Source organism: Pleurodeles waltl, chromosome 4_1 (genome assembly GCF_031143425.1).
Source record: "Pleurodeles waltl isolate 20211129_DDA chromosome 4_1, aPleWal1.hap1.20221129, whole genome shotgun sequence".
NCBI lineage: Eukaryota > Metazoa > Chordata > Amphibia > Caudata > Salamandridae > Pleurodeles > Pleurodeles waltl.
The window spans coordinates 31,656,131-31,683,687 of record NC_090442.1 but is presented as its reverse complement, the minus strand read 5'-3'; the positions used below and the strand labels follow the sequence as shown (position 1 = coordinate 31,683,687).

Genomic DNA, 27,557 nt, shown 5'->3' with positions numbered 1-27,557 from the left:
CCTGAGGTCACACAATGTGTCATTACCTCTCTCTACTCTCTCTGCAGTGCTGGGGTCTCTGGGTAGTGGTATGCCTGAGGTCACACAGTGCGTCATTACCTCTCCCTCCTCTCAGAAGTGCTGGGGTCTCTGGGTAGTGATATGCCTGAGGTCACACAACGTGTCATTACCTCTCTCTCCTCTCTGCAGTGCTGGGGGTCTCTGGGTAGTGATATGCCTGAGGTCACACTGTACATCATTACCTCTCTCCCCTCTCTCTGTAGTGCTGGGGGTCTCTGGGTAGTGATATGCCTGAGGTCACACAGTACATCATTACCTCTCTCTCCTCTCTCTGCAGCGCTGGGGATCTCTGGGTAGTGATATGCCTGAGGTCACCCAGTGCGTAATTACCTTTCTCTTCTATCAGAAGTGCTGGGGTCTCTAGATAGTGATATGCTTGAGGTCACACAATACGTCATTACCTTTCTCTCCTCTCAGAAGTGCTGGGGTCTCTGGGTAGTGACATGCCTGAGGTCACACAGTGTGTCATTACCTATCTCTCCTCTCTGCTGTGCTGCGGTCTCTGGGTAGTGATACGCCTGAGGTCACACAGTACATCATTACCTCTCCCCTCTCTCTGCAGTTCTGGGGGTCTCTGGGTAGTGATATGCCTGAGGTCACACAGCGTGTCATTACCTCTCTCCTCTCTCTGCAGCGCTGGGGGTCTCTGGGTAGTGATATGCCTGAGGTCACACAGTATATCATTACCTCTCTCCCCTCTCTATGTAGTGCTGGGGGTCTCTGGGTAGTGATATGCCTGAGGTCACACAGTGCGTCATTACCTCTCTCTCCTCTCAGAAGTGCTGGGGTCTCTGGGTAGTGATATGCCGGAGGTCACACAGTGTGTCATTACCTCTCTCTTCTCTCTCTGCAGTGCTGGGGGTCTCTGGGTAGTGATATGCCTGAGGTCACACAGTACATCATTACCTCTCTACCCTCTCTCAGAAGTGCTTGGGTTCTCTGGGTAGTGATATGCTTGAGGTCACACAGTATGTCATTACCTCTCTCTCCTCTCAGAAGTGCTGGGGTCTCTGGACAGTGATATGCCTGAGGTCACACAGTACATCATTACCTCTCTCCCCTCTCTCTGTAGTGCTGGGGGTCTCTGGGTAGTGATATGCCTGAGGTCACACAGTGCGTCATTACCTCTCTCTCCTCTCAGAAGTGCTGGGGTCTCTGGGTAGTGATATGCCGGAGGTCACACAGTGTGTCATTACCTCTCTCTTCTCTCTCTGCAGTGCTGGGGGTCTCTGGGTAGTGATATGCCTGAGGTCACACAGTACATCATTACCTCTCTACCCTCTCTCTGTAGTGCTGGGGGTCTCTGGGTAGTGATATGCTTGAGGTCACACAGTATGTCAATACCTCTCTCCCCTCTCAGAAGTGCTGGGGTCTCTGGACAGTGATATGCCTGAGGTCACAGAGTACATCATTACCTCTCTCTCCTCTCTCTGCAGCGCTGGGGGTCTCTGGGTAGTGATATGCCTGAGGTCACACAGCGTGTCATTACCTCTCTCTCCTCTCTCTGCAGTGCTGGGGTCTCTGGGTAGTGATATGCCTGAGGTCACACAGTGCGTCCTTACCTCTCCCTCCTTTCAGAAGTGCTGGGGTCTCTGGGTAGTGATATGCCTGAGGTCACACAGTGCGTCATTACCTCTCTCTCTTCTCAGAATTGCTGGGGTCTCTGGGTAGTGATATGCCTGAGGTCACACAATGTGTCATTACCACTCTCTCCTCTCTGCAGCGCTGGGGGTCTCTGGGTAGTGATATGCCTGAGGTCACACAGTACATCATTACCTCTCTCCCCTCTCTCTGTAGTGCTGGGGGTCTCTGGGTAGTGATATGCTTGAGGTCACACAGTATGTCATTACCTCTCTCTTCTCTCAGAAGTGCTGGGGTCTCTGGACAGTGATATGCCTGAGGTCACACAGTACATCATTACCTCTCTCTCCTCTCTTTGCAGCGCTGGGGGTCTCTGGGTAGTGATATGCCTGAGGTCACACAGTGTGTCATTACCTCTCTCTCCTCTCTCCGCAGTGCTGGGGTCTCTGGGTAGTGATATGCCTGAGGTCACACAGTGCACCATTACCTCTCTCTCCTCTCAGAAGTGCTGGGGTATCTTGGTAGTGATATGCCTGAGGTCACACAGTGTGTCATTACCTCTCTCTCCTCTCTGCTGTGCTGCGGTCTCTGGGTAGTGATACGCCTGAGGTCACACAGTACATCATTACCTCTCTCTCCTCTCTCTGCAGCGCTGGAGGTCTCTGGGTAGTGATATGCCTGAGGTCACAAAGCGTGTCATTACCTCTCTCCTCTCTCTGCAGCGCTAGGGGTATCTGGGTAGTGATATGCCTGAGGTCACACAGTACATCATTACCTCTCTCCCCTCTCTCTGTAGTGCTGGGGGTCTCTGGGTAGTGATATGCCTGAGGTCACACAGTGCGTCATTACCTCTCTCTCCTCTCTCTTCAGCATTGGAGGTCTCTGGGTAGTGATATGCCTGAGGTCACAAAGCGTGTCATTACCTCTCTCCTCTCTCTGCAGCGCTGGGGGTCTCTGAGTAGTGATATGCCTCAGGTCACAAAGCGTGTCATTACATCTCTCCTCTCTCTGCACCGCTGGGGATCTCTGGGTAGTGATATGCCTGCGGTCACACAGTACATCATTACCTCTCTCCCCTCTCTCTGTAGTGCTGGGGGTCTCTGGGTAGTGATATACCTGAGGTCACACAGTGCGTCGTTACCTCTCTCTCCTGTCAGAAGTGCTGGGGTCTCTGGGTAGTGATATGCCTGAGGTCACACAGTGTGTCATAACGTCTCTCTCCTCTCTGCTGTGCTGCGGTCTCTGGGTAGTGATATGCCTGAGGTCACACAGTACATCACTACCTCTCTCCTCTCTCTCTGTACTGCTGGGGGTCTCTGGGTAGTGATATGCTTGAGGTCACACAGTATGTCATTACCTCTCTCTCCTCTCAGAAGTGCTGTGGTCTCTGGACAGTGATATGCCTGAGGTCACACAGTACATCATTACCTCTTTCTCCTCTCTCTGCAGCGCTGGGGGTCTCTGAGTAGTGATATGCATGAGGTCACACAGTATGTCATTACCCCTCTTTTCTCTCTCTGCAGTGCTGGGGGTCTCTGGGTAGTGATATGCCTGAGGTCACACAGTACATCATTACCTCTCTCCCTTCTCTCTGTAGTGCTGGGGGTCTCTGGGTAGTGATATGCTTGAGGGAACACAGTATGTCATTACCTCTCTCTCCCCTCAGAAGTGCTGGGGTCTCTGGACAGTGATATGCCTGAGGTCACACAGTGTGTCATTACCTCTCTCTCCTCTCTCTGCAGTGCTGGGGTCTCTGGGTAGTGATATGCCTGAGGTCACACAGGGTGTCACTAACTCTCTCTCTGCAGTGCTGGGGGTCTCTGGGTAGTGATACACCTGAGGTCACACAGTACATCATTACCTCTCCCCCCTCTCTTTGTAGTGCTGGGGGTCTCTGGGTAGTGATATGCTTCAGGTCACAGAGTATGTCATTACCTCTCTCTCCTCTCAGGAGTGCTGGGGTCTCTGGACAGTGATATACCTGAGGTCACAGAGTACAGCATTACCTCTCTCTCCTCTCTCTGCAGCGCTGGGGATCTCTGGGTAGTGATATGCCTGAGGTCACACAGTGTGTCCTTACCTCTCCCTCCTCTCAGAAGTGCTGGGGTCTCTGGGTAGTGATATGCCTGAGGTCACACAGTGCGTCACTACCTCTCTCCCTCTCAGAAGTGCTGGGGTCTCTGGGTAGTGATATGCCTGAGGTCACACAATGTGTCATTACCTCTCTCTCCTCTCTGCAGTGCTGAGGGTCTCTTGGTAGTGATATGCCTGAGGTCACACAGTACATCATTACCTCTCTCCCCTCTCTCTGTAGTGCTGGGGGTCTCTGGGTAGTGATATGCATTAGGTCACACAGTATGTCATTACCTCTCTCTCCTCTCAGAAGTGCTGGGGTCTCTGGGTAGAGATATGCCTGAGGTCACACGGTACATCATTACCTCTCTCATCTCTCTCTGTAGTGCTGGGGGTCTCTGCGTAGTGATATGCCTGAGGTCACACAGTACATCATTACCTCTCTCTCCTCTCTCTGCAGCGCTGGGGATCTCTGGGTAGTGATATGCCTGAGGTCACACAGTGTGTCATTACCTCTCTCTCCTCTCTCTGCAGTGCTGGGGTCTCTGGGTAGTGATATGCCTGAGGTCACACAGTGCGTCATTACCTCTCTCTCCTCTCAGATGTGCTGGGGTCTCTGGGTAGTGATATGCCTGAGGTCACACAGTGCGTCATTACCCCTCTCTCCTCTCAGAAGTGCTGGGGTCTCTGGGTAGTGATATGCCTGAGGTCACACAGTGTGTCATTAGCTCTCTCTCCTCTCTGCTGTGCTGCAGTCTCTGGGTAGTGATACGCCTGAGGTCACACAGTACATCATTACCTCTCCCCTCTCTCTGTAGTGCTGGGGGTCTCTGGGTAGTGATATGCTTGAGGTCACACACTATGTCATTACCTCTCTCTCCTCTCAGAAGTAGTGGGGTCTCTGGACAGTGATATGCCTGAGGTCACACAGTACATCATTACCTCTCTCTCCTCTCTCTGCAGTGCTGGGGGTCCCTGGACAGTGATATGCCTGAGGTCACACAGTACATCATTACCTCTCTCTCCTCTCTCTGCAGCGCTGGGGATCTCTGGGTAGTGATATGCCTGAGGTCACACAGCGTGTCATTACCTCTCTCCTCTCTCTGCAGCGCTGGGGGTCTCTGGGTAGTGATATGCCTGAGGTCACACAGTACATCATTACCTCTCTCCCCTCTCTCTGTAGTGCTGGGGGTTTCTGGGTAGTGATATGCCTGAGGTCACACAGTGCGTTATTACCTCTCTCTCCTCTCAGAAGTGTTGGGGTCTCTGGGGAGTGATATGCCTGAGGTCACACAGTGTGTCATTACCTCTCTCTCCTCTCTGCTGTGTTGCCGTTCCTGGGTAGTGATACGCCTGAGGTCACACAGTACATCATTACCTCTTTCCCCTCTCTCTGTAGTGCTGGGGGTCTCTGGGTAGTGATATGCTTGAGGTCACACAGTATGTCATTACCTCTCTCTCCTCTCCAAAGTGCTGGGGTCTCTGGACAGTGATATGCCTGAGGTCACACAGTACATCATTACCTCTCTCTCCTTTCTCTGCAGCTCTGGGGGTCTCTGGGTAGTGATATGCCTGAGGTCACACAGTGTGTCATTACCTCTCTCTTCTCTCTCTGCAGTGCTGGGGGTCTCTGGGTAGTGATATGCCTGAGGTCACACAGTACATCATTACCTCTCTCCCCTCTCTCTGTAGTGCTGGGGGTCTCTGGGTAGTGATATGCTTGAGGTCACTCAGTATGTCATTACCTCTCTCTCCTCTCAGAAATGCTGGGGTCTCTGGACAGTGATATGCCTGAGGTCACACAGTGTGTCATTACCTCTCTCCTCTCGCTGCAGTGCTGGGGTCTCTGGGTAGTGATATGCCTGAGTCACACAGGGTGTCATTAACTCTCTCTCTGCAGTGCTGGGGGTCTCTGGGTAGTGATATGCCTGAGGTCACACAGTACATCATTACCTCTCTCCCCTCTCTCTGTAGTGCTGGGGGTCTCTGGGTAGTGATATGCTTGAGGTCACTCAGTATGTCATTACCTCTCTCTCCTCTCAGAAATGCTGGGGTCTCTGGACAGTGATATGCCTGAGGTCACACAGTGTGTCATTACCTCTCTCCTCTCGCTGCAGTGCTGGGGTCTCTGGGTAGTGATATGCCTGAGTCACACAGGGTGTCATTAACTCTCTCTCTGCAGTGCTGGGGGTCTCTGGGTAGTGATACGCCTGAGGTCACACAGTACATCATTACCTCTCCCCCCTCTCTCTGTAGTGCTGGGGGTCTCTGGGTAGTGATATGCTTCAGGTCACACAGTATGTCATTACGTCTCTCTCCTCTCAGAAGTGCTGGGGTCTCAGGACAGTGATATACCTGAGGTCACAGAGTACATCATTACCTCTCTCTCCTCTCTCTGCAGCGCTGTGGGTGTCTGGGTACTGATATGCCTGAGGTCACACAATGTGTCATTACCTCTCTCTACTCTCTCTGCAGTGCTGGGGTCTCTGGGTAGTGGTATGCCTGAGGTCACACAGTGCGTCATTACCTCTCCCTCCTCTCAGAAGTGCTGGGGTCTCTGGGTAGTGATATGCCTGAGGTCACACAATGTGTCATTACCTCTCTCTCCTCTCTGCAGTGCTGGGGGTCTCTGGGTAGTGATATGCCTGAGGTCACACTGTACATCATTACCTCTCTCCCCTCTCTCTGTAGTGCTGGGGGTCTCTGGGTAGTGATATGCCTGAGGTCACACAGTACATCATTACCTCTCTCTCCTCTCTCTGCAGCGCTTGGGATCTCTGGGTAGTGATATGCCTGAGGTAACACAGTGTGTCATTACCTCTCTCTCCTCTCTCTGCAGTGCTGGGGTCTCTGGGTAGTGATATGCCTGAGGTCACCCAGTGCGTAATTACCTTTCTCTTCTATCAGAAGTGCTGGGGTCTCTAGATAGTGATATGCTTGAGGTCACACAATACGTCATTACCTCTCTCTCCTCTCAGAAGTGCTGGGGTCTCTGGGTAGTGACATGCCTGAGGTCACACAGTGTGTCATTACCTATCTCTCCTCTCTGCTGTGCTGCGGTCTCTGGGTAGTGATACGCCTGAGGTCACACAGTACATCATTACCTCTCCCCTCTCTCTGCAGTTCTGGGGGTCTCTGGGTAGTGATATGCCTGAGGTCACACAGCGTGTCATTACCTCTCTCCTCTCTCTGCAGCGCTGGGGGTCTCTGGGTAGTGATATGCCTGAGGTCACACAGTACATCATTACCTCCCTCCCCTCTCTATGTAGTGCTGGGGGTCTCTGGGTAGTGATATGCCTGAGGTCACACAGTGCGTCATTACCTCTCTCTCCTCTCAGAAGTGCTGGGGTCTCTGGGTAGTGATATGCCGGAGGTCACACAGTGTCATTACCTCTCTCTTCTCTCTCTGCAGTGCTGGGGGTCTCTGGGTAGTGATATGCCTGAGGTCACACAGTACATCATTACCTCTCTACCCTCTCTCAGAAGTGCTTGGGTTCTCTGGGTAGTGATATGCTTGAGGTAACACAGTATGTCATTACCTCTCTCTCCTCTCAGAAGTGCTGGGGTCTCTGGACAGTGATATGCCTGAGGTCACACAGTACATCATTACCTCTCTCTCCTCTCTCTGCAGTTCTGGGGGTCTCTGGGTAGTGATATGCCTGAGGTCACACAGAGTGTCATTACCTCTCTCCTCTCTCTGCAGCACTGGGGGTCTCTGGGTAGTGATATGCCTGAGGTCACACAGTACATCATTACCTCTCTCCCCTCTCTCTGTAGTGCTGGGGGTCTCTGGGTAGTGATATGCCTGAGGTCACACAGTGCGTCATTACCTCTCTCTCCTCTCAGAAGTGCTGGGGTCTCTGGGTAGTGATATGCCGGAGGTCACACAGTGTGTCATTACCTCTCTCTTCTCTCTCTGCAGTGCTGGGGGTCTCTGGGTAGTGATATGCCTGAGGTCACACAGTACATCATTACCTCTCTACCCTCTCTCTGTAGTGCTGGGGGTCTCTGGGTAGTGATATGCTTGAGGTCACACAGTATGTCATTACCTCTCTCTCCTCTCAGAAGTGCTGGGGTCTCTGGACAGTGATATGCCTGAGGTCACAGAGTACATCATTACCTCTCTCTCCTCTCTCTGCAGCGCTGGGGGTTTCTGGGTAGTGATATGCCTGAGGTCACACAGCGTGTCATTACCTCTCTCTCCTCTCTCTGCAGTGCTGGGGTCTCTGGGTAGTGATATGCCTGAGGTCACACAGTGCGTCCTTACCTCTCCCTCCTTTCAGAAGTGCTGGGGTCTCTGGGTAGTGATATGCCTGAGGTCACACAGTGCGTCATTACCTCTCTCTCTTCTCAGAATTGCTGGGGTCTCTGGGTAGTGATATGCCTGAGGTCACACAATGTGTCATTACCACTCTCTCCTCTCTGCAGCGCTGGGGGTCTCTGGGTAGTGATATGCCTGAGGTCACACAGTACATCATTACCTCTCTCCCCTCTCTCTGTAGTGCTGGGGGTCTCTGGGTAGTGATATGCTTGAGGTCACACAGTATGTCATTACCTCTCTCTTCTCTCAGAAGTGCTGGGGTCTCTGGACAGTGATATGCCTGAGGTCACACAGTACATCATTACCTCTCTCTCCTCTCTTTGCAGCGCTGGGGGTCTCTGGGTAGTGATATGCCTGAGGTCACACAGTGTGTCATTACCTCTCTCTCCTCTCTCCGCAGTGCTGGGGTCTCTGGGTAGTGATATGCCTGAGGTCACACAGTGCGTCATTACCTCTCTCTCCTCTCAGAAGTGTTGGGGTCTCTGGGTAGTGATATGCCTGAGGTCACACAGTGCACCATTACCTCTCTCTCCTCTCAGAAGTGCTGGGGTATCTTGGTAGTGATATGCCTGAGGTCACACAGTGTGTCATTACCTCTCTCTCCTCTCTGCTGTGCTGCGGTCTCTGGGTAGTGATACGCCTGAGGTCACACAGTACATCATTACCTCTCTCTCCTCTCTCTGCAGCGCTGGAGGTCTCTGGGTAGTGATATGCCTGAGGTCACAAAGCGTGTCATTACCTCTCTCCTCTCTCTGCAGCGCTAGGGGTATCTGGGTAGTGATATGCCTGAGGTCACACAGTACATCATTACCTCTCTCCCCTCTCTCTGTAGTGCTGGGGGTCTCTGGGTAGTGATATGCCTGAGGTCACACAGTGCGTTATTACCTCTCTCTCCTCTCAGAAGTGTTGGGGTCTCTGGGGAGTGATATGCCTGAGGTCACACAGTGTGTCATTACCTCTCTCTCCTCTCTGCTGTGTTGCCGTTCCTGGGTAGTGATACGCCTGAGGTCACACAGTACATCATTACCTCTTTCCCCTCTCTCTGTAGTGCTGGGGGTCTCTGGGTAGTGATAAGCTTGAGGTCACACAGTATGTCATTACCTCTCTCTCCTCTCCAAAGTGCTGGGGTCTCTGGACAGTGATATGCCTGAGGTCACACAGTACATCATTACCTCTCTCTCCTTTCTCTGCAGCTCTGGGGGTCTCTGGGTAGTGATATGCCTGAGGTCACACAGTGTGTCATTACCTCTCTCTTCTCTCTCTGCAGTGCTGGGGGTCTCTGGGTAGTGATATGCCTGAGGTCACACAGTACATCATTACCTCTCTCCCCTCTCTCTGTAGTGCTGGGGGTCTCTGGGTAGTGATATGCTTGAGGTCACTCAGTATGTCATTACCTCTCTCTCCTCTCAGAAATACTGGGGTCTCTGGACAGTGATATGCCTGAGGTCACACAGTGTGTCATTACCTCTCTCCTCTCGCTGCAGTGCTGGGGTCTCTGGGTAGTGATATGCCTGAGTCACACAGGGTGTCATTAACTCTCTCTGCAGTGCTGGGGGTCTCTGGGTAGTGATACGCCTGAGGTCACACAGTACATCATTACCTCTCCCCCCTCTCTCTGTAGTGCTGGGGGTCTCTGGGTAGTGATATGCTTGAGGTCACACAGTGTGTCATTACCTCTTTCTCCTCTCAGAAGTGCTGGGTTCTCTGGACAGTGATATGCCTGAGGTCACACAGTACATCATTACCTTTCTCTCCTCTCTCTGCAGCGCTGGGGGTCTCTGGGTAGTGATATGCCTGAGGTCACACAGTACATCATTACCTCTCTCCCCTCTCTCTGTAGTACTCGGGGTCTCAGGGTAGTGATATGTCTGAGGTCACACAGTGCGTCATTACCTCTCTCTCCTCTCAGAAGTGCTGGGGTCTCTGGACAGTGATATGCCTGAGGTCACACAGTACATCATTATCTCTCTCTCTCCTCTCTCTGCAGCGCTGGGGGTCTTTGGGTAGTGATATGCCTGAGGTCACACAGTGTGTCATTACCTCTCTCTTCTCTCTCTGCAGAGCTGGGGGTTCTCTGGGTAGTGATATGTCTGAGGTCACACAGTACATCATTACCTCTCTCCCCTCTCTCTGTAGTGGTGGGGGTCTCTGGGTAGTGATATGCTTGAGGTCACACAGTATGTCATTACCTCTCTCTCCTCTCAGAAGTGCTGGGGTCTCTGGAAAGTGATATGCCTGAGGTCACAGAGTACATTTTTACCTCTCTCTCCTCTACATCATTACCTCTCTCCCCTCTATCTGTAGTGCTGGGGGTCTCTGGGTAGTGATATGCTTGAGGTCACACAGTATGTCATTACCTCTCTCTCCTCTCAGAAGTGCTGGGGTCTCTGGTCTCTGATATGCCTGAGGTCACACAGTGCGTCATTACCTCTCTCTCCTCTCAGAAGTGCTGGGGTCTCTGGACAGTGATATGCCTGAGGTCACACAGTACATCATTATCTCTCTCTCTCCTCTCTCTGCAGCGCTGGGGGTCTCTGGGTAATGATATGCCTGAGGTCACACAGTGTGTCATTACCTCTCTCTGCAGAGCTGGGGGTCTCCGGACAGTGATATGCCTGAGGTCACAAAGTACATCATTATCTCTCTCTCTCCTCTCTCTGCAGCGCTGGGAGTCTCTGGGTAGTGATATGCCTGAGGTCACACAGTGTGTCATTACCTCTCTCTTCTCTCTCTGCAGTGCTGGGGGTCTCTGGGTAGTGATATGCCTGAGGTCACACAGTACATCATTACCTCTCTCCCCTCTCTCTGTAGTGGTGGGGGTCTCTGGGTAGTGATATGCTTGAGGTCAACCAGTATGTCATTACCTCTTTCTCCTCTCAGAAGTGCTGGGGTCTCTGGACAGTGATATGCCTGAGGTCACAGAGTACATCATTACCTCTATCTCCTCTCTCTGCAGCGCTGGGGGTCTCTGGGTAGTGATATGCCTGAGGTCGCACAGTGTGTCATTACCTCTCTCTCCTCTCTCTGCAGTGCTGGGGTCTCTGGGTAGTGATATACCTGAGGTCACACAGTGTGTCATTACCTCTCTCTTCCCTCTCTGCAGAGCTGGGGTCTCTGGGTAGTGATATGCTTGAGGTCACACAGTATGTCATTACCTCTCTCTCCTCTCAGAAGTGCTGGGGTCTCTGGACAGTGATATGCCTGAGGTCACAGAGTACATCATTACTTCTCTCTCCTCTCTCTGCAGCGCTTGGGGTCTCTGGGTAGTGATATGCCTGAGGTCATACAGTGCGTCATTACCTCTCCCTCCTCTCAGAAGTGCGGGGGTCTCTGAGTAGTGATATGCCTGAGGTCACACAGTGCGTCATTACCTCTCTCTCCTCTCAGAAGTGCTGGGGTCTCTGGGTAGCGATATGCCTGAGGTCACACAATGTGTCATTACCTCTCTCCCCGCTCTGCAGTGCTGGGGGTCTCTGGGTAGTGATGTCCCTGAGGTCACACAGTACATCATTACCTCTCTCCCCTCTCTCTGTAGTGCTGGAGGTCTCTGGGTAGTGATATGCTTGAGGTCACACAGTATGTCATTACCTCTCTCTCCTCTCAGAAGTGCTGGGGTCTCTGGGTAGTGATATGCCTGAGGTCACACAGTGTGTCATTACCTCTCTCTCCTCTCTGCTGTGCTGCGGTCTCTGGGTAGTGATACGCCTGAGGTCACACAGTACATCATTACCTCTCTCCCCTCTCTCTGTAGTGCTGGGGGTCTCTGGGTAGTGATATGCTTGAGGTCAACCAGTATGTCATTACCTCTCTCTCCTCTCAGAAGTGCTGGGGTCTCTGGACAGTGATATGCCTGAGGTCACAGAGTACATCATTACCTCTATCTCCTCTCTCTGCAGCGCTGGGGGTCTCTGGGTAGTGATATGCCTGAGGTCACACAGTGTGTCATTACCTCTCTCTCCTCTCTCTGCAGTGCTGGGGTCTCTGGGTAGTGATATACCTGAGGTCACACAGTGTGTCATTACCTCTCTCTTCCCTCTCTGCAGAGCTGGGGTCTCTGGGAAGTGATATGCTTGAGGTCACACAGTATGTCATTACCTCTCTCTCCTCTCAGAAGTGCTGGGGTCTCTGGGTAGCGATATGCCTGAGGTCACACAATGTGTCATTACCTCTCTCCCCGCTCTGCAGTGCTGGGGGTCTCTGGGTAGTGATGTCCCTGAGGTCACACAGTACATCATTACCTCTCTCCCCTCTCTCTGTAGTGCTGGAGGTCTCTGGGTAGTGATATGCTTGAGGTCACACAGTATGTCATTACCTCTCTCTCCTCTCAGAAGTGCTGGGGTCTCTGGGTAGTGATATGCCTGAGGTCACACAGTGTGTCATTACCTCTCTCTCCTCTCTGCTGTGCTGCGGTCTCTGGGTAGTGATACGCCTGAGGTCACACAGTACATCATTACCTCTCTCCCCTCTCTCTGTAGTGCTGGGGGTCTCTGGGTGTGATATGCTTGAGGTCACACAGTATGTCATTACCTCTCTCTCCTCTCAGAAGTGCTGGGGACTCTGGACAGTGATATGCCTGAGGTCACACAGTACATCATTACCTCTCTCTCCTCTCTCTGCAGCGCTGGGGATCTCTGGGTAGTGATATGCCTGAGGTCACACAGTGTGTCATTACCTCTCTCTCCTCTCTGCTGTGCTGCGGTCTCTGGGTAGTGATACGCCTGAGGTCACACAGTACATCATTACCTCTCCCCTCCCTCTGTAGTGCTGGGGGCCTCTGGGTAGTGATATGCTTGAGGTCACACAGTATGTCATTACCTCTCTCTCCTCTCAGAAGTGCTGGTGTCTCTGGACAGTGATATGCCTGAGGTCACACAGTACATCATTACCTCTCTCTCCTCTCTCTGTAGTGCTGGGGGTCTCTGGGTGGTGATATGCCTGAGGTCACACAGTGCGTCATTAACTCTCACTCCTCTCAGAAGTGCTGGGGTCTGTGGGTAGTGATATGCCTGAGGTCACACAGTGTGTCATTACCTCTCTCTCCTCTCTGCTGTGCTGCGGTCTCTGGGTAGTGATACGCCTGAGGTCACACAGTACATCATTACCTCTCTCCCCTCTCTCTGTAGTGCTGGGGGTCTCTGGGTAGTGATATGCTTGAGGTAACACAGTATGACATTACCTGTCTCTCCTCTCAGAAGTTCTGGGGTCTCTGGACAGTGACATGCCTGAGGTCACACAGTACATCAATCAATCAATCAATCGCATTTATAAAGCGCGCTACTCACCCATAAAGGGTCTCAAGGCGCTGGAGGGGGGGGGGTCAGTGCTCGAAGAGCCAGGTCTTGAGCTGCCTTCTGAAGGAGAGGTGGTCAGGTATGGCGCGAAGGTGGCTGGGCAGAGAGTTCCAGGTTTTCGCTGCTAGGAAAGAGAAGGATCTTCCTCCGGCGGTGGCTTTGCGGATGCGGGGTACGGCTGCCAGGGCCTGTCCGGTCGAGCGTAGAGTGCGCGGAGGGGTGTAGAAGGAGACTCTCCTCTCTCTGCAGCGCTGGGGTCTCTGGGTAGTGATATACCTGAGGTCACACAGTGTGTCATTACCTCTCTCTTCTCTCTCTGCAGTGCTGGGGGTCTCTGGGTAGTGATATGCCTGAGGTCACACAGTACATCATTACCTCTCTCCCCTCTCTCTGTAGTTGTGGGGGTCTCTGGGTAGTGATATGCTTGAGGTCACACAGTATGTCATTACCTCTCTCTCCTCTCAGAAGTGCTGGGGTCTCTGGACAGTGATATGCCTGAGGTCACAGAGTACATCATTACCTCTTTCTCCTCTCTCTGCAGCGCTGGGGGTCTCTGGGTAGTGATATGCCTGAGGTCACACAATGTGTCATTACCTCTCTCTCCTCTCTCTGCAGTGCTGGGGTCTCTGGGTAGTGATATGCCTGAGGTCACACAGTGCGTGATTACCTCTCCCTCCTCTCAGAAGTGCTGGGGTCTCTGAGTAGTGATATGCCTGAGGTCACACAGTGCGTCATTACCTCTCTCCCCTCTCAGAAGTGCTGGGGTCTCTGGGTAGTGATATGCCTGAGGTCACACAATGTGTCATTACCTCTCTCTCCGCTCTGCAGTGCTGGGGGTCTCTGGGTAGTGATATGCCTGAGGTCACACAGTACATCATTACCTCTCTCCCCTCTCTCTGTAGTGCTGGGGGTCTCTGGGTAGTGATCTGCTTGAGGTCACACAGTATGTCATTACCTCTCTCTCCTCTCAGAGGTGCTGGGGTTCCTGGACAGTGATATGCCTGAGGTCACACAGTACATCATTACCTCTCTCTCCTCTCTCTGCAGCCCTGGGGATCTCTGGGTAGTGATATGCCTGAGGTCACACAGTGTGTCATTACCTCCCTCTCCTCTCTCTGCAGTGCTGGGGTCTCTGGGTAGTGATATGCCTGAGGTCACACAGTGTGGCATTACCTCTCTCTCCTCTCAGAAGTGCTGGGGTCTCTGAGTACTGATATGCCTGAGGTCACACAGTGCGTCATTACCTCTCTCTCCTCTCAGAAGTGCTGGGGTCTCTGGGTAGTGATATGCCTGAGGTCACACAGTGTGTCATTACCTCTCTCTCCTCTCTGCTGCAGTCTCTGGGTAGTGATACGCCTGAGGTCACACAGTACATCATTACCTCTCTCCCCTCTCTCTGTAGTGCTGGGGGTCTCTGGGTAGTGATATGCTTGAGGTCACACAGTATGTCATTACCTCTCTCTCCTCTCAGAAGTGCTGGGGTCTCTGGACAGTGATATGCCTGAGGTCACACAGTGCGTCATTACCTCTCTCTCCTCTCAGAAGTGCTGGGGTCTCTGGGTAGTGATATGCCTGAGGTCACACAGTGTGTCTTTACCTCTCTCTCCTCTCTGCTGCAGTCTCTGGGTAGTGATATGCTTGAGGTCACACAGTATGTCATTACCTCTCTCTCCTCTCAGAAGTGCTGGGGTCTCTGGGTAGTGATATGCCTGAGGTCACACAGTACATCATTACCTCTCTCCCCTCTCTCTGTAGTGCTGGGGTCCCTGGGTAGTGATATGCCTGAGGTCACACAGTACATCATTACCTCTCTCCCCTCTCTCTGTAGTGCTGGGGTGTCTGGGTAGTGATACGCCTGAAGTCACACAGTACATCATTACCTCTCTCCCCTCTCTCTGTAGTGCTGGGGGTCTCTGGGTAGTGATATGCCTGAGGTCACACAGTATGTCATTACCTCTCTCTCCTCTCAGAAGTGCTGGGGTCTCTGGACAGTGATATGCCTGAGGTCACACAGTGCGTCGTTACCTCTCTCCCCTCTCTCTGCAGTGCTGGGGTCTCTGGGTTGTGATATGCCTGAGGTCACACAGTGTGTCATTACCTCTCTCTTCTCTCTCTGCAGCGCTGGGGGTCTCTGGGTAGTGATACGCCTGAGGTCACACAGTACATCATTACCTCTCTCTCCTCTCTGCAGTGCTGGGGGTCTCTGGGTAGTGATATGCCTGAGGTCACACAGTATATCATTTCCTCTCTCCTCTCTCTCTGTAGTGCTGGGGGTCTTTGGGTAGTGATATGCTTGAGGTCACACATTATGTCATTACCTCTCTCTCCTCTCAGAAGTGCTGGGGTCCTTGGACAGTGATATGCCTGAGGTCACAGAGTACATCATTACCTCTCTCTTCTCTCTCTGCAGCGCTGGGGGTCTCTGGGTAGTGATACGCCTGAGGTCACACAGTACATCATTACCTCTCTCCCCTCTCTCTGTAGTGCTGGGGTCTCTGGGTAGTGAGACGCCTGAGGTCACACAGTACATCCTTACCTCTCTCCCCTCTCTCTGTAGTGCTGGGGGTCTCTGGGTAGTGATATGCCTGAGGTCACACAGTATGTCATTACCTCTCTCTCCTCTCAGAAGTGCTGGGGCCTCTGGACAGTGATATGCCTGAGGTCACACAGTGCGTCATTACCTCTCTCCCCTCTCTCTGTAGTGCTGGGGGTCTCTGGGTAGTGATATGCTTGAGGTCACACAGTATGTCATTACCTCTCTCTCCTCTCAGAAGTGCTGGGGTCTCTGGGTAGTGATATGCCTGAGGTCACACAGTGCGTCATTACCTCTCTCTCCTCTCAGAAGTGCTGGGGTCTCTGGGTAGTGATATGCCTGAGGTCACACAGTATGTCATTACCTCGCTCTCCTCTCTGCTGTGCTGCGGTCTCTGGGTAGTGATATGCCTGAGGTCACACAGTACATCATTACCTCTCTCCCCTCTCTCTGTAGTGCTGGGGTCTCTGGGTAGTGATATGCCTGAGGTCACACAGTACATCATTACCTCTCTCTCCTCTCTCTGCAGCGCTGGGGTCTCTGGACAGTGATACGCCTGAGGTCACACAGTACATCATTACCTCTTTCCCCTCTCTCTGTAGTGCTGGGGGTCTCTGGACAGTGATATGCCTGAGGTCACACAGTGCGTCATTACCTCTCTCTCCTCTCTGCAGCGCTGGGGGTCTCTGGGTAGTGATATGCCTGAGGTCACACAGTACATCATTACCTCTCTCTCCTCTCTCTGCAGCGCTGGGGGTCTCTGGGTAGTGATACGCCTGAGGTCACACAGTACATCATTACCTCTCTCCCCTCTCTCTGTAGTGCTGGGGGTCTCTGGACAGTGATATGCCTGAGGTCACACAGTGCGTCATTACCTCTCTCCTCTCTCTGCAGTGCTGGGGTCTCTGGGTAGTGATATGCCTGAGGTCACACAGTGTGTCATTACCTCTCTCCCCTCTCTCTGTAGTGCTGGGGGTCTCTGGACAGTGATATGCCTGAGGTCACACAGTGCGTCATTACCTCTCTCTCTTCTCTCTGCAGCGCTGGGGTCTCTGTGTAGTGATACGCCTGAGGTCACACAGTGTGTCATTAACTCTCTCTCCTCTCTCTGCAGCGCTGGGGTCTCTGGACAGTGATACGCCTGAGGTCACACAGTACATCATTACCTCTTTCCCCTCTCTCTGTAGTGCTGGGGGTCTCTGGACAGTGATATGCCTGAGGTCACACAGTGCGTCATTACCTCTCTCTCCTCTCTGCAGCGCTGGGGGTCTCTGGGTAGTGATATGCCTGAGGTCACACAGTACATCATTACCTCTCTCTCCTCTCTCTGCAGCGCTGGGGGTCTCTGGGTAGTGATACGCCTGAGGTCACACAGTACATCATTACCTCTCTCCCCTCTCTCTGTAGTGCTGGGGGTCTCTGGACAGTGATATGCCTGAGGTCACACAGTACATCATTACCTCTCTCTCCTCTCAGAAGTGCTGGGGTCTCTGGGTAGTGATATGCCTGAGGTCACACAGTACATCATTACCTCTCTCCCCTCTCTCTGTAGTGCTGGGGGTCTCTGGGTAGTGATATGCCTGAGATCACACAGTGTGTCATTAACTCTCTCTCCTCTCTCTGCAGCGCTGGGGTCTCTGGGTAGTGATATGCCTGAGGTCACACAGTGTGTCATTACCTCTCTCTCCTCTCAGAAGTGCTGGGGCCTCTGGACAGTGATATGCCTGAGGTCACACAGTGCGTCATTACCTCTCTCCCCTCTCTCTGTAGTGCTGGGGGTCTCTGGGTAGTGATATGCTTGAGGTCACACAGTATGTCATTACCTCTCTCTCCTCTCAGAAGTGCTGGGGTCTCTGGGTAGTGATATGCCTGAGGTCACACAGTGCGTCATTACCTCTCTCTCCTCTCAGAAGTGCTGGGGTCTCTGGGTAGTGATATGCCTGAGGTCACACAGTATGTCATTACCTCGCTCTCCTCTCTGCTGTGCTGCGGTCTCTGGGTAGTGATATGCCTGAGGTCACACAGTACATCATTACCTCTCTCCCCTCTCTCTGTAGTGCTGGGGTCTCTGGGTAGTGATATGCCTGAGGTCACACAGTACATCATTACCTCTCTCTCCTCTCTCTGCAGCGCTGGGGTCTCTGGACAGTGATACGCCTGAGGTCACACAGTGCGTCATTAACTCTCTCTCCTCTCTCTCCAGCGCTGGTGACTCTGGATCCAGACACAGCTCATAGAAGCCTGATCCTCTCTGAGGACGGGAGACGCGTGAGATGGACACCAGGTGCGCTGCCCCGGCCGGACAACCCCAAGAGATTTACTGATGATTCCTGTGTGCTGGGGCAGGAGGGGTTCACCTCGGGGGGGCATTACTGGGAGGTGCAGCTGCTGGAGGAGGTGGTGTGGTGGGCAGTGGGGGTCGCACGAGAGTCCGTGAGTAGGGAGGAGCGTATCGATGAGTCCCCTGAGCGGGGGTTCTGGGCGGTGGCGCGGTGGTATGATGGTCGTCCCAAGGCTCTCACCTCCCCTCACACCCTCCTGTACCCCCGCGAGCGCCCCCTGAAGCTGGGGGTGTACCTGGACTATGAGGGGGGGCGGCTGTCCCTGTACAACGCAGACACCTGGGAGCATCTCTACACCTTCAATGACTCCTTCACCGGGGGGCTGCACCCCTTCTTCCGGCTCGGGCCAGAGACAGAGCTGCGCCTGGTGTAACTGCGGATGGACCCCCCTCACCTCAACATCAGCGCCTGCTTCCCTAGCGCCTAGAGGCCCCCCTCCTCCCCCTACAGACCCTGCCCGGCGGGACTCTCAGCGCTTTGTATGAAGTGTCCGCGCTCAGTGTAAGAGGCGCTTTCTGTGCAGTTATCACTCGGGGCTTCAGGGAGCTGCAGAGCGCGTTATAAAGCGCCGTCTCCTGACATTTACTGCTTAAATAAACTGCGAGTGACGAGAACAAACACCGGCTGAGGGTGTTTTTTTTCCAGTTTTTGCACCGAGAGGGACAGTAAAATTCCGCCGCTGCCGGTATAAACCCCGCCAGGAGATAACCCTGTGCGTCTAGCGCCAAGAGGCCTCCAGCCCGGACTGCTCTAGTGGCGGCCTGCGGTACTGCACCCTGAGGGGTCTACGGCGCGCGCCCCCGGATGACGTCATCAGGGCTCTTGTCCCGCAATGGTGCACTGTGGGCGCGTGGTGCGGCAAATATCTGCATACCCAGAAGCCACCGCGAGCGACACTTCCGCTTCAAGACCACGGGGGAAACAGACTTTTGTTTAATACTGAAATAAATACCTTTGGTTATATATTCAAGAACACTCCTAATATAGACATAAATGCAGAGATTTCAAAGTTGCCCTCGCATTAGTGGAGTTGTCTTTTAAGCACAATAGGTAAACAGACACATTTTATGTCCCCTTTGGGTGTTGTTTTGTTGCTCTTTGATGGTTTTGTTGGTAAGGTGTGTGAGTTGCGATGCTGCAGAGAGCTGAATGTCACAGGAGCATTCATATTGGAGTAAATCCTGAGTGCGTCTAGCGCCAAGAGTTCCCGTTTAACTGATGCTTCACGCAGCGCCGCGTTCCTGTCTCTCACATTCATAGCGCTGTCCTCTGACGTATGACCAGCACTGCCTCCTGATTGGTCGCCTTATACAGGATACAGAAAGCACAGCATTGAGAGCCCAGAATGCACTGGTGTTTTTGGGCGTTTCCGGAGTGTGTGGGGGTCTGGAGCGGGCAGTGGGTCTGGAGTGGGCAGTGAGGGCAGGTGAGTCTGGAGTGGGCAGTGAGTCTGGAGCGGGCAGTGAGTGGAGGTGGGTCTGGAGTGGGCAGTGAGCGGAGGTGGGTCTGGAGTGGGCAGTGAGTGCAGGTGGGTCAGGGGTGGGCAGTGAGTGGAGGTGGGTCTGGAGTGGGCAGTGAGTGCAGGTGGGTCTGGAGTGGGCAGTGAGTGCAGGTGGGGCAGTGAGTGGAGGTGGGTCTGGAGTGGGCAGTGAGTGGAGGTGGGTCTGGAGTGGGCAGTGAGTGCAGGTGGGGCAGTGAGTGCAGGTGGGTCTGGAGTGGGCAGTGAGTGCTGGTGGGTCTGGAGTGGGCAGTGAGTCTGGAGTGGGCAGTGAGTGCCGGTGGGTCTGGAGTGGGCAGTGAGTCCAGGTGGGTCTGGAGTGGGCAGTGAGTCTGGAGTGGGCAGGGAGTCTGGAGTGGGCAGTGAGTGCAGGTGGGGCAATGAGTGCCGGTGGGTCTGGAGTGGGCAGTGAGTGCAGGTGGGTCTGGAGTGGGCAGTGAGTCTAGGTGGTTCTGGAGTGGGCAGTGAGTGCCAGTGGGTCTGGAGTGGGCAGTGAGTCTGGAGTGGGCAGTGAGTGCAGGTGGGGCAATGAGTGCCGGTGGGTCTGGAATGGGCAGTGAGTACAGGTGGGTCTGGAGTGGGCAGTGAGTCTGGAGTGGGCAGTGAGGGCAGGTGAGTCTGGAGTGGGCAGTGAGTCTAGGTGGGACAATGAGTGCCAGTGGGTCTGGAGTGGGCAGTGAGTGCAGGTGGGGCAGTGAGTGCAGGTGGGTCTGCAGTGGGCAGTGAGTCTGGAGTGGGCAGTGAGGGCAGGTGAGTCTGGAGTGGGCAGTGAGTCTAGGTGGGTCTGGAGTGCGCAGTGAGTGGAGGTGGGTCTGGAGTGGGCAGTGAGTGCCGGTGGGTCTGGAGTGGGCAGTGAGTGCAGGTGGGGCAGTGAGTGCAGGTGGGTCTGGAGTGGGCAGTGAGTCTGGAGTGGGCAGTGAGGGCAGGTGAGTCTGGAGTGGGCAGTGAGTCTAGGTGGGACAATGAGTGCCAGTGGGTCTGGAGTGGGCAGTGAGTGCAGGTGGGGCAGTGAGTGCAGGTGGGTCTGGAGTGGGCAGTGAGTGCCGGTGGGTCTGGAGTGCGCAGTGAGTGGAGGTGGGTCTGGAGTGGGCAGTGAGTGCAGGTGGGGCAGTGAGTGCCGGTGGGTCTGGAGTGGGCAGTGAGTGCTGGTGCGTCTGGAGTGGGCAGTGAGTGCAGGTGGGTCTGGAGTGGGCAGTGAGTGCCGGTGGGTCTGGAGTGGGCAGTGAGTGCAGGTGGGGCAGTGAGTGCCGGTGGGTCTGTAGCGGGCAGTGAGTGCCGGTGGGGCAGTGAGTGCAGGTATTGAATGAATATCACGCAGAGCTACCCCTGGTATTTGTGTTGTACGCGCCAGGATAGATTGCACTAGTATCCGCCCTTTGCAAGATTACCAGCCACGATCACTTCAGGGCAAGAGTGCCGGCAGTAATGCAAACAAGCATTTGCAATGCAATGGGTCTCGCATTTGCTTGAGTTAGGGTTATTGGCGTTGTAAATGCATAACTGGATTCTTCTTGCCACATAAATTGGTCAACCCTGCCTCATAATTTGGTCCTCTCTGCCACATAATTCCAGTCACCCTGCATACACCTAAAGCACTCCCATTTACCTTCTTCCTCTGTCTGCAGCAAAAATGAAAATGTTGCCATTATTTACTATATTTTTAATATATTATTATTTTGGGGTCCCCCCAACGTACCAAATGCTGTCAGTCACAAGTGCCATAGCTGTGAGAATTGACAGATAAAGGAGTTTAAAAAAGAGATAAAGTGTAGTAATGAGACTGTAGTTTGCGCACAAGGTCGATACAAAAATGTGCGTTTCCACTCCAGTGTGTTGACTTATCATCTGTCTTGTGCATTCAGAAAGAAATATACATTTATCGCGTAAATAAATGGAGAAATATAGTAGTTTCAGCTTTATTTTTTACTTTAAAAAAAATCTGAAATATTTATGGACAAAGACAAATTTAGCAAACAATAGGTTTGGATAAATAGAGACGGAAATTAAAATAAATAAAAAGCATATAACCGCGAGCCCTACTTATAATGCATGCACAGATCCTCATCCTTCCTCAAGCCGCTTTTAAATCTTTGGTGTTCAGCTCAATACTGCGTTTGCAATCATGCATAATAAAAGTGGAGTCTGCGCTGGAAAATGAGCATCCAGTGTTCACGTTGTAATTGATTTTAAAACATATTTAAAGCAATTTCATCTGCATTTTCAAAAGCGGCTGCAGGTTGGAACAGGTGATAACTTGTAGATAGGTTGTCGATTTGTGCAATAAACTGCTGAAGTGGAACAAACATTCTGCCATAAGGCCTCCCTATCAGCTAATGCCCTTGGATTTTCATCGAAAACTACTAAAGGCGAAGGAGGCGCTAGACTCGCTTTTATTGTTGAAATAGTAGCTGTAATTCTGCTCAATAAGCTGTTTCACCCTTGGCCAGATTTACAAGGCCCTAGTGCATAATTTATTTTTACACTCGTGGTTCAACGAGGCAAAAATCGCAGCACCACATTTACAAAGTAGCTCGACGCATGCACGCCGCCACTCTGTGACTCCTTGAACCACATTATGCCTACGCCCGGCATAATGTATGCAAGAGGAGGGGGGGCGTTACTGCATTAAGAAGCCAGCAAAAATGGCGCAATCAAATCTACAAGATTTAATTGCGCCATTTTTGGTGTCATTCGTCAAATGGTGTCATTTGGTGAAATCAATGGGCCTCTTTGCACTTTGCTGCACTAGTGTCATCGAACAATTAGACAGCTGAAAATTAAGAGAGGCACAGGCCACGAAAAGGAGTCTTCATACGCAAAACAAGCGTGGACACTTTTCTGCATTCTTGCACATCAAGGGCTGACGAGGACGGTCACTTTAGACACTTTGCCGAGTCAAAGATATTCTAACAACGGTGCTTCCAGGGCACCCATCGCTTAGGAGTATTTGCTGCTACTCAATCTGTATTGAATCAGCAACGGTACCTATGCATTAGCAAACCTAGAACTGAAGCTGCAAACCCGGGATCACCTCAGCCGAGCATCCATTGCCCTGGCGCAAGCATTGATGCTCAACCGCAACACCAAGGCGACATCTCAATATCCTATAGAAAGAGGGGCACCTACAGCATCCATTGCCCTGGCGCGAGCATTGATGCTCGGCCACAGCACCAAGGCGACATCTCAATATCCTATAGAAAGAGGGGCACCTACAGCATCCGTTACCCTGGCGCGAGCATTGATTCTCAGCCACAGCACCAAGGCGGCATCTCAATAACCTATAGAAAGAGGGACACCTACAGCATCAGTTGCCCTGGTGCGAGCATTGATGCTCAACCGCAACACCAAGGCGGCATCTCAATAACCTATAGAAAGAGGGGCACCTACAGCATCAGTTGCCCTGGTGCGAGCATTGATGCTCAGCCGCAACACCAAGGGGACATCTCAATAACCTATAGAAAGAGGGGCACCTACAGTATCCGTTGCCCTGGCGGGAGCATTGATGCTCAACCGCAACACCAAGGGAACATCTCAATAACCTATAGAAAGAGGGGCACCTACAGCATCTGTTGCCCTGGCGGGAGCATTGATGCTCAACCGCAGTACCAAGGCGGCATCTCAATAACCTATAGAAAGAGGGACACCTACAGCATCAGTTGCCCTGGCGCGAGCATTGATGCTCAACCGCAACACCAAGGCGGCATCTCAATAACCTATAGAAAGAGGGGCACCTACAGCATCCGTTGCCCTGGCGCGAGCATTGATGCTCAGCTGCAACACCAAGGGGACATCTCAATATCCTATAGAAAGAGGGGCACCTACAGTATCCGTTGCCCTGGTGGGAGCATTGATGCTCGGCCACAGCACCAAGGCGGCATCTCAATAACCTATAGAAAGAGGGGCACCTACAGCATACCAAGAATACTCCAGTATTTTAAGGAATAGTGGCTGTTATGAATTACATTAATATTGCATTTTATAATATGATGTTCTATTTATTTGAAAGCTTTCTAAACTAAAGGCACAAGAAAATGTTTAGCACTAGGCCTGGGTGGAAGTTGCAGAGTTTTACTGAGTTTCGTAAAAACTCTGCTACATTCCACAGAGTTCCACGAGCAGTGGAGTTTTAGTACATCACGCTGCTTGCGTTAATGTTTAATGCTGGAAGCTTGTCTTGCGCGAACTGCACCATGCGGCGCCCCAGAAGGCGCTGCTTCTTTCTGCCGCTGGAGTAGATTTTCTACTCAAGCGGCAGCTTTCTCTTCGCGAGCAGCAGCGCCCTGCTGTGACCACCCGTGCTGAGAAATCTCACAGAGGGTCGGTCTAGTGCTGGATTTTGATTTTCTCGCTCAGCAACTTAACGATGCCACGCTGCGCATGAGAAGAAACTTCGCCATGCGGTGGTTGCATAATTTTTCCAAAACTCTAAAACTCAGTGAAGTTTACAGCCGCCTCTATTTAGCACCTGACATTTTTGTCAGGCTTTCTCTTTTAATTCTCTTCCTTTATTTAAAAAAAAAAGCTGTATATGTTTTCCTCTATTGGTTTAACGTTTTTTATTAAGTTTGCACTTTACAATTAACTGAACTGAACTCATTGGTCTGTGGACGGTGTGTAGTGGGACAGTAATATGTCACACCAGCCTGTTCACTCCTCTCTCATATAAGAGGAGATGAAGTTGGTTCCCTGGTCACAAATCAGAGTCTTAGGAAATCCATCCCTAGAAGAGTGCCTGGGAGAGCGTTAGATATCACCCTTGGAGTTGTCAAGGGCGCCACCTCTGGACGCCTGGAGCATGAGCCACCACAATCCAAATGTACTGATGCTGAGGGTGGGAGGTTCATTTGGACCAACAATGTTCTTCTCCATCCACTCGAATCAAACGCCTGGACGTGCTGGAGGCACCAGTGGTGCTGTGGTTTTACCTTCATGATTTGCAGAATCTCTCTTGTCCCTGCGTATCCCAGGCCATAGAACAGTGATATCCTGGGCCTTTCTAATGCCCAAGTGTCCATCCAAGGGCACGTTGTGGACCAGCGACAGCAGGAAGTTACTGTGCACAAGTGAAACCAATAGCCTCTTACTAGCACCCTGTTCAGGAATCACCAACTCACTATGTAGCGGACATCCTCCCGCCAGCACTGGGTCTCATTTACAAAGCTAATTACACCTTGGAGTAGCCTTACTAAATTGTGCTATTCACCAAATACAGCTGTACGTTACTACTAAATAAAAACAGCAGTAACTCCACTATTACACATGGCCAACCACTGGTACTACAACACGCTCCCATTGAACTTAAATTGAATTAAAATAGAACTCCATAAGAAATAATGTAAACATTAAATTACATCATTTAAAACAGTTAAAAATATAAGTACATTAATAAATTAATGTGAATATATATATATACACAAATTGAACATATTCATTATTTGATTATAAACTATTTTAATAGGCAATTCTGAATTTCAAGATTAACGTAAAAATAATTATTATTTAAATATTTCAATTAATTCTACACATCCCTTTTAATAATCATGAATGCATAGGCATTTTTTCATGGTTGGGAATTTATTTTTCAACTTAAAATTCAGAAAAATAATTTTAATTTAATTGTATATATTTCTGCAAATTAAGATGTATTTCAAAATTAATAGTGTTGCAGAATTTGTTTTATTTTGGTAAAATATATATACAATTATTTAACAATAATATTTCATGTAAATATTTTTGTAATATTTATTTTGATGATAACATTTTTAACATCTTCCCAATAATTTACCACTAGGAAACTCTGCTGTGGTTTTCAATAGTTTTTGAGCTCTTTCCAGGTCTGAGCCCTCCTCCAATTGACACTAGCTTCTAGCACAAACCCCATCATGGTTGAGTGGTTGTGCTTCAAGGCATCTGGGATCCTCACTCAAACGGCCACTTGATTCAGTGCAACAGTGCCGTCTGAGGTCCCTTCACTCAAAGCCAATACACTATGATGGGTACAGCTGGCACTTAAAGTAAGTAACCCCGCTGGGTTTGGAATAAACATCAAGTCCACCCTTCTAGTATTGTTCCTGACTTGAAACCCAACTCCTGTTCTGTGTCCGTCCCTCTATGAAACCTTAAGATTTGCCCCGGCCCCTAACTTCAGGTTTAGAACAGATTGCAGCCTTCCTTGGGTCTCACTCTCTTACAATTAACAGGTTATGGGAATAAACATTTTTGGCCTCCATCGCTCTCACCCACTCACTCCAATCAGACAATACACCATGAATCCAGCTCTCAAATCTTTTCTTTCTAATTTCTCTCTCACCATCTTAAAACCCTTTGCAGTTACTGAGCTGGCTTCAGCCCAAACCTTCTAATTAGAGCCTCTTTCATTCACTCAAACTTCAATTTTTAAGTCCCAGACATCCTTCCATTTACTAATGACTTGTGGGAGTGGCTGTCATTCAAAGCCTAAGCCCTGCAAACAATCTCAAAGCTCACAAACCATTTCAAAATATCTTGTCCATCCGCATGTGAATGGACAAGCTCTTTTGGTAGAGTTATTATTTTTCCCAGATGTAGCTGTATTGGCTTCTATCCTGAGCTTCTCTCTCTCACAAATTCTTCTTTCCCTGTCTTTCCATTTCCCAGCACTCATGGTCATTACTGTTCTCCTCATGAGCCCATTCGTCCCGTCTCTCCCTCCTTCTTTCCACTTGTCCCTGGTGAGTTAATCTCAGCATCTCCTTCTCCAACTCCTTGGTCTTCTCCCCTTCCTCAGCCCTTTCCATCTGGAGACCCAACTGCATGTGCAGGGTCTTAGCTAGAGTTAACACACCCAAGGGAATAAACTCTGGAGTTGGTGTCAATGATACACTAGAAGTCAGTGAAGGAGACTGCCTTGGGCAAGCACTGAAAGGCAAAAATGGGGATACCCTAGGGTGTGTTTGGAGATCTGAGCTAAAGAGCTAACAGAGCCTGGAGCTACAACGCTTACTCCAAGGTTTCCTATCATGGTTCCCTTCCCAGAGTCCATCAAAGGTTCTCCACTCTGATTTCTAACTGGTCACTAATGTACAAATACTGCCTGCCCTTGTTCCTGGTAACCTGCCACACTCTCTCCAAACATAGATCCCTCAACTGATCTCGGGACAGGGTATAGAAGTCTATCCCCACTAGCCTTGCACCTGAGATGTTGCTGGGTAGGTGTTAAAGTCTCAGGACAAGCAGAGGTTTTTGGACTTTAGCCGTGGAGCCTGGGCCTTTTGCCTCTGATGTTCCAGGGTATGTCCTACTATGCCTCTGCAACTGGGCCAAGTACAACTATTTCAGTGGAAGCGATACCAAACATTCACAGGGTTCTCAGGGAGGTAGTTTGGGGGTGATTGAAGTGCAACACTCAACAATCACCATGCAGTGTGTAACTGATTGTCCAAATGAGTTCTTGTCTTCTGTGAAAAGAAAGTACATTAATACACTCAGAAAACTCAATACTGCACCCTACTGTATGCAAGTATGAATATCTCACTGATGCAAAATCACTGTATCCTGGGATTGGCAATCCCCCTCTCCCTACTGACCCCCACTCTCTGCCCTTATCCTAGGTTTATGTGATGTATGACCAAGTGCAGATATCAGGCACCCCCTCTCTAGAGTTCCTGCACCCAGTTACTTGCCTCAGTCCCAAATGTTCTTGGATCTCACCAATTCAAAGCTCTGTGGAGGAGCCGGTCACAGCAGGGATCAGGAGCATGCATCTGACTTCCCCCCTTTTCCCGAGAAGAGACGCACTGCCTGTGACTGCCCTGGGACTCTGGTCAACTCTGCTGAAGTAGCAGCCAAGGCTGGTCGCAGACCCTCTTCTTAGCTTCAG

General features: G+C 51.3%; 1 protein-coding gene across 1 annotated transcript in view; it reads left to right on the top strand.

Moving 5' to 3' along the window:
• Positions 1-18,898, top strand: part of LOC138287318 (E3 ubiquitin-protein ligase TRIM39-like) — a 292,635-nt gene extending 273,737 nt beyond the window's left edge. Inside the window, exon 5 of the mRNA XM_069227672.1 lies at positions 18,063-18,898. Coding sequence (XP_069083773.1) covers positions 18,063-18,574 — 512 coding nt within the window. The 3' untranslated portion in view covers positions 18,575-18,898. The remainder of the gene's footprint in view (positions 1-18,062) is intronic.
• The last annotated feature ends 8,659 nt before the right edge of the window (positions 18,899-27,557 follow it).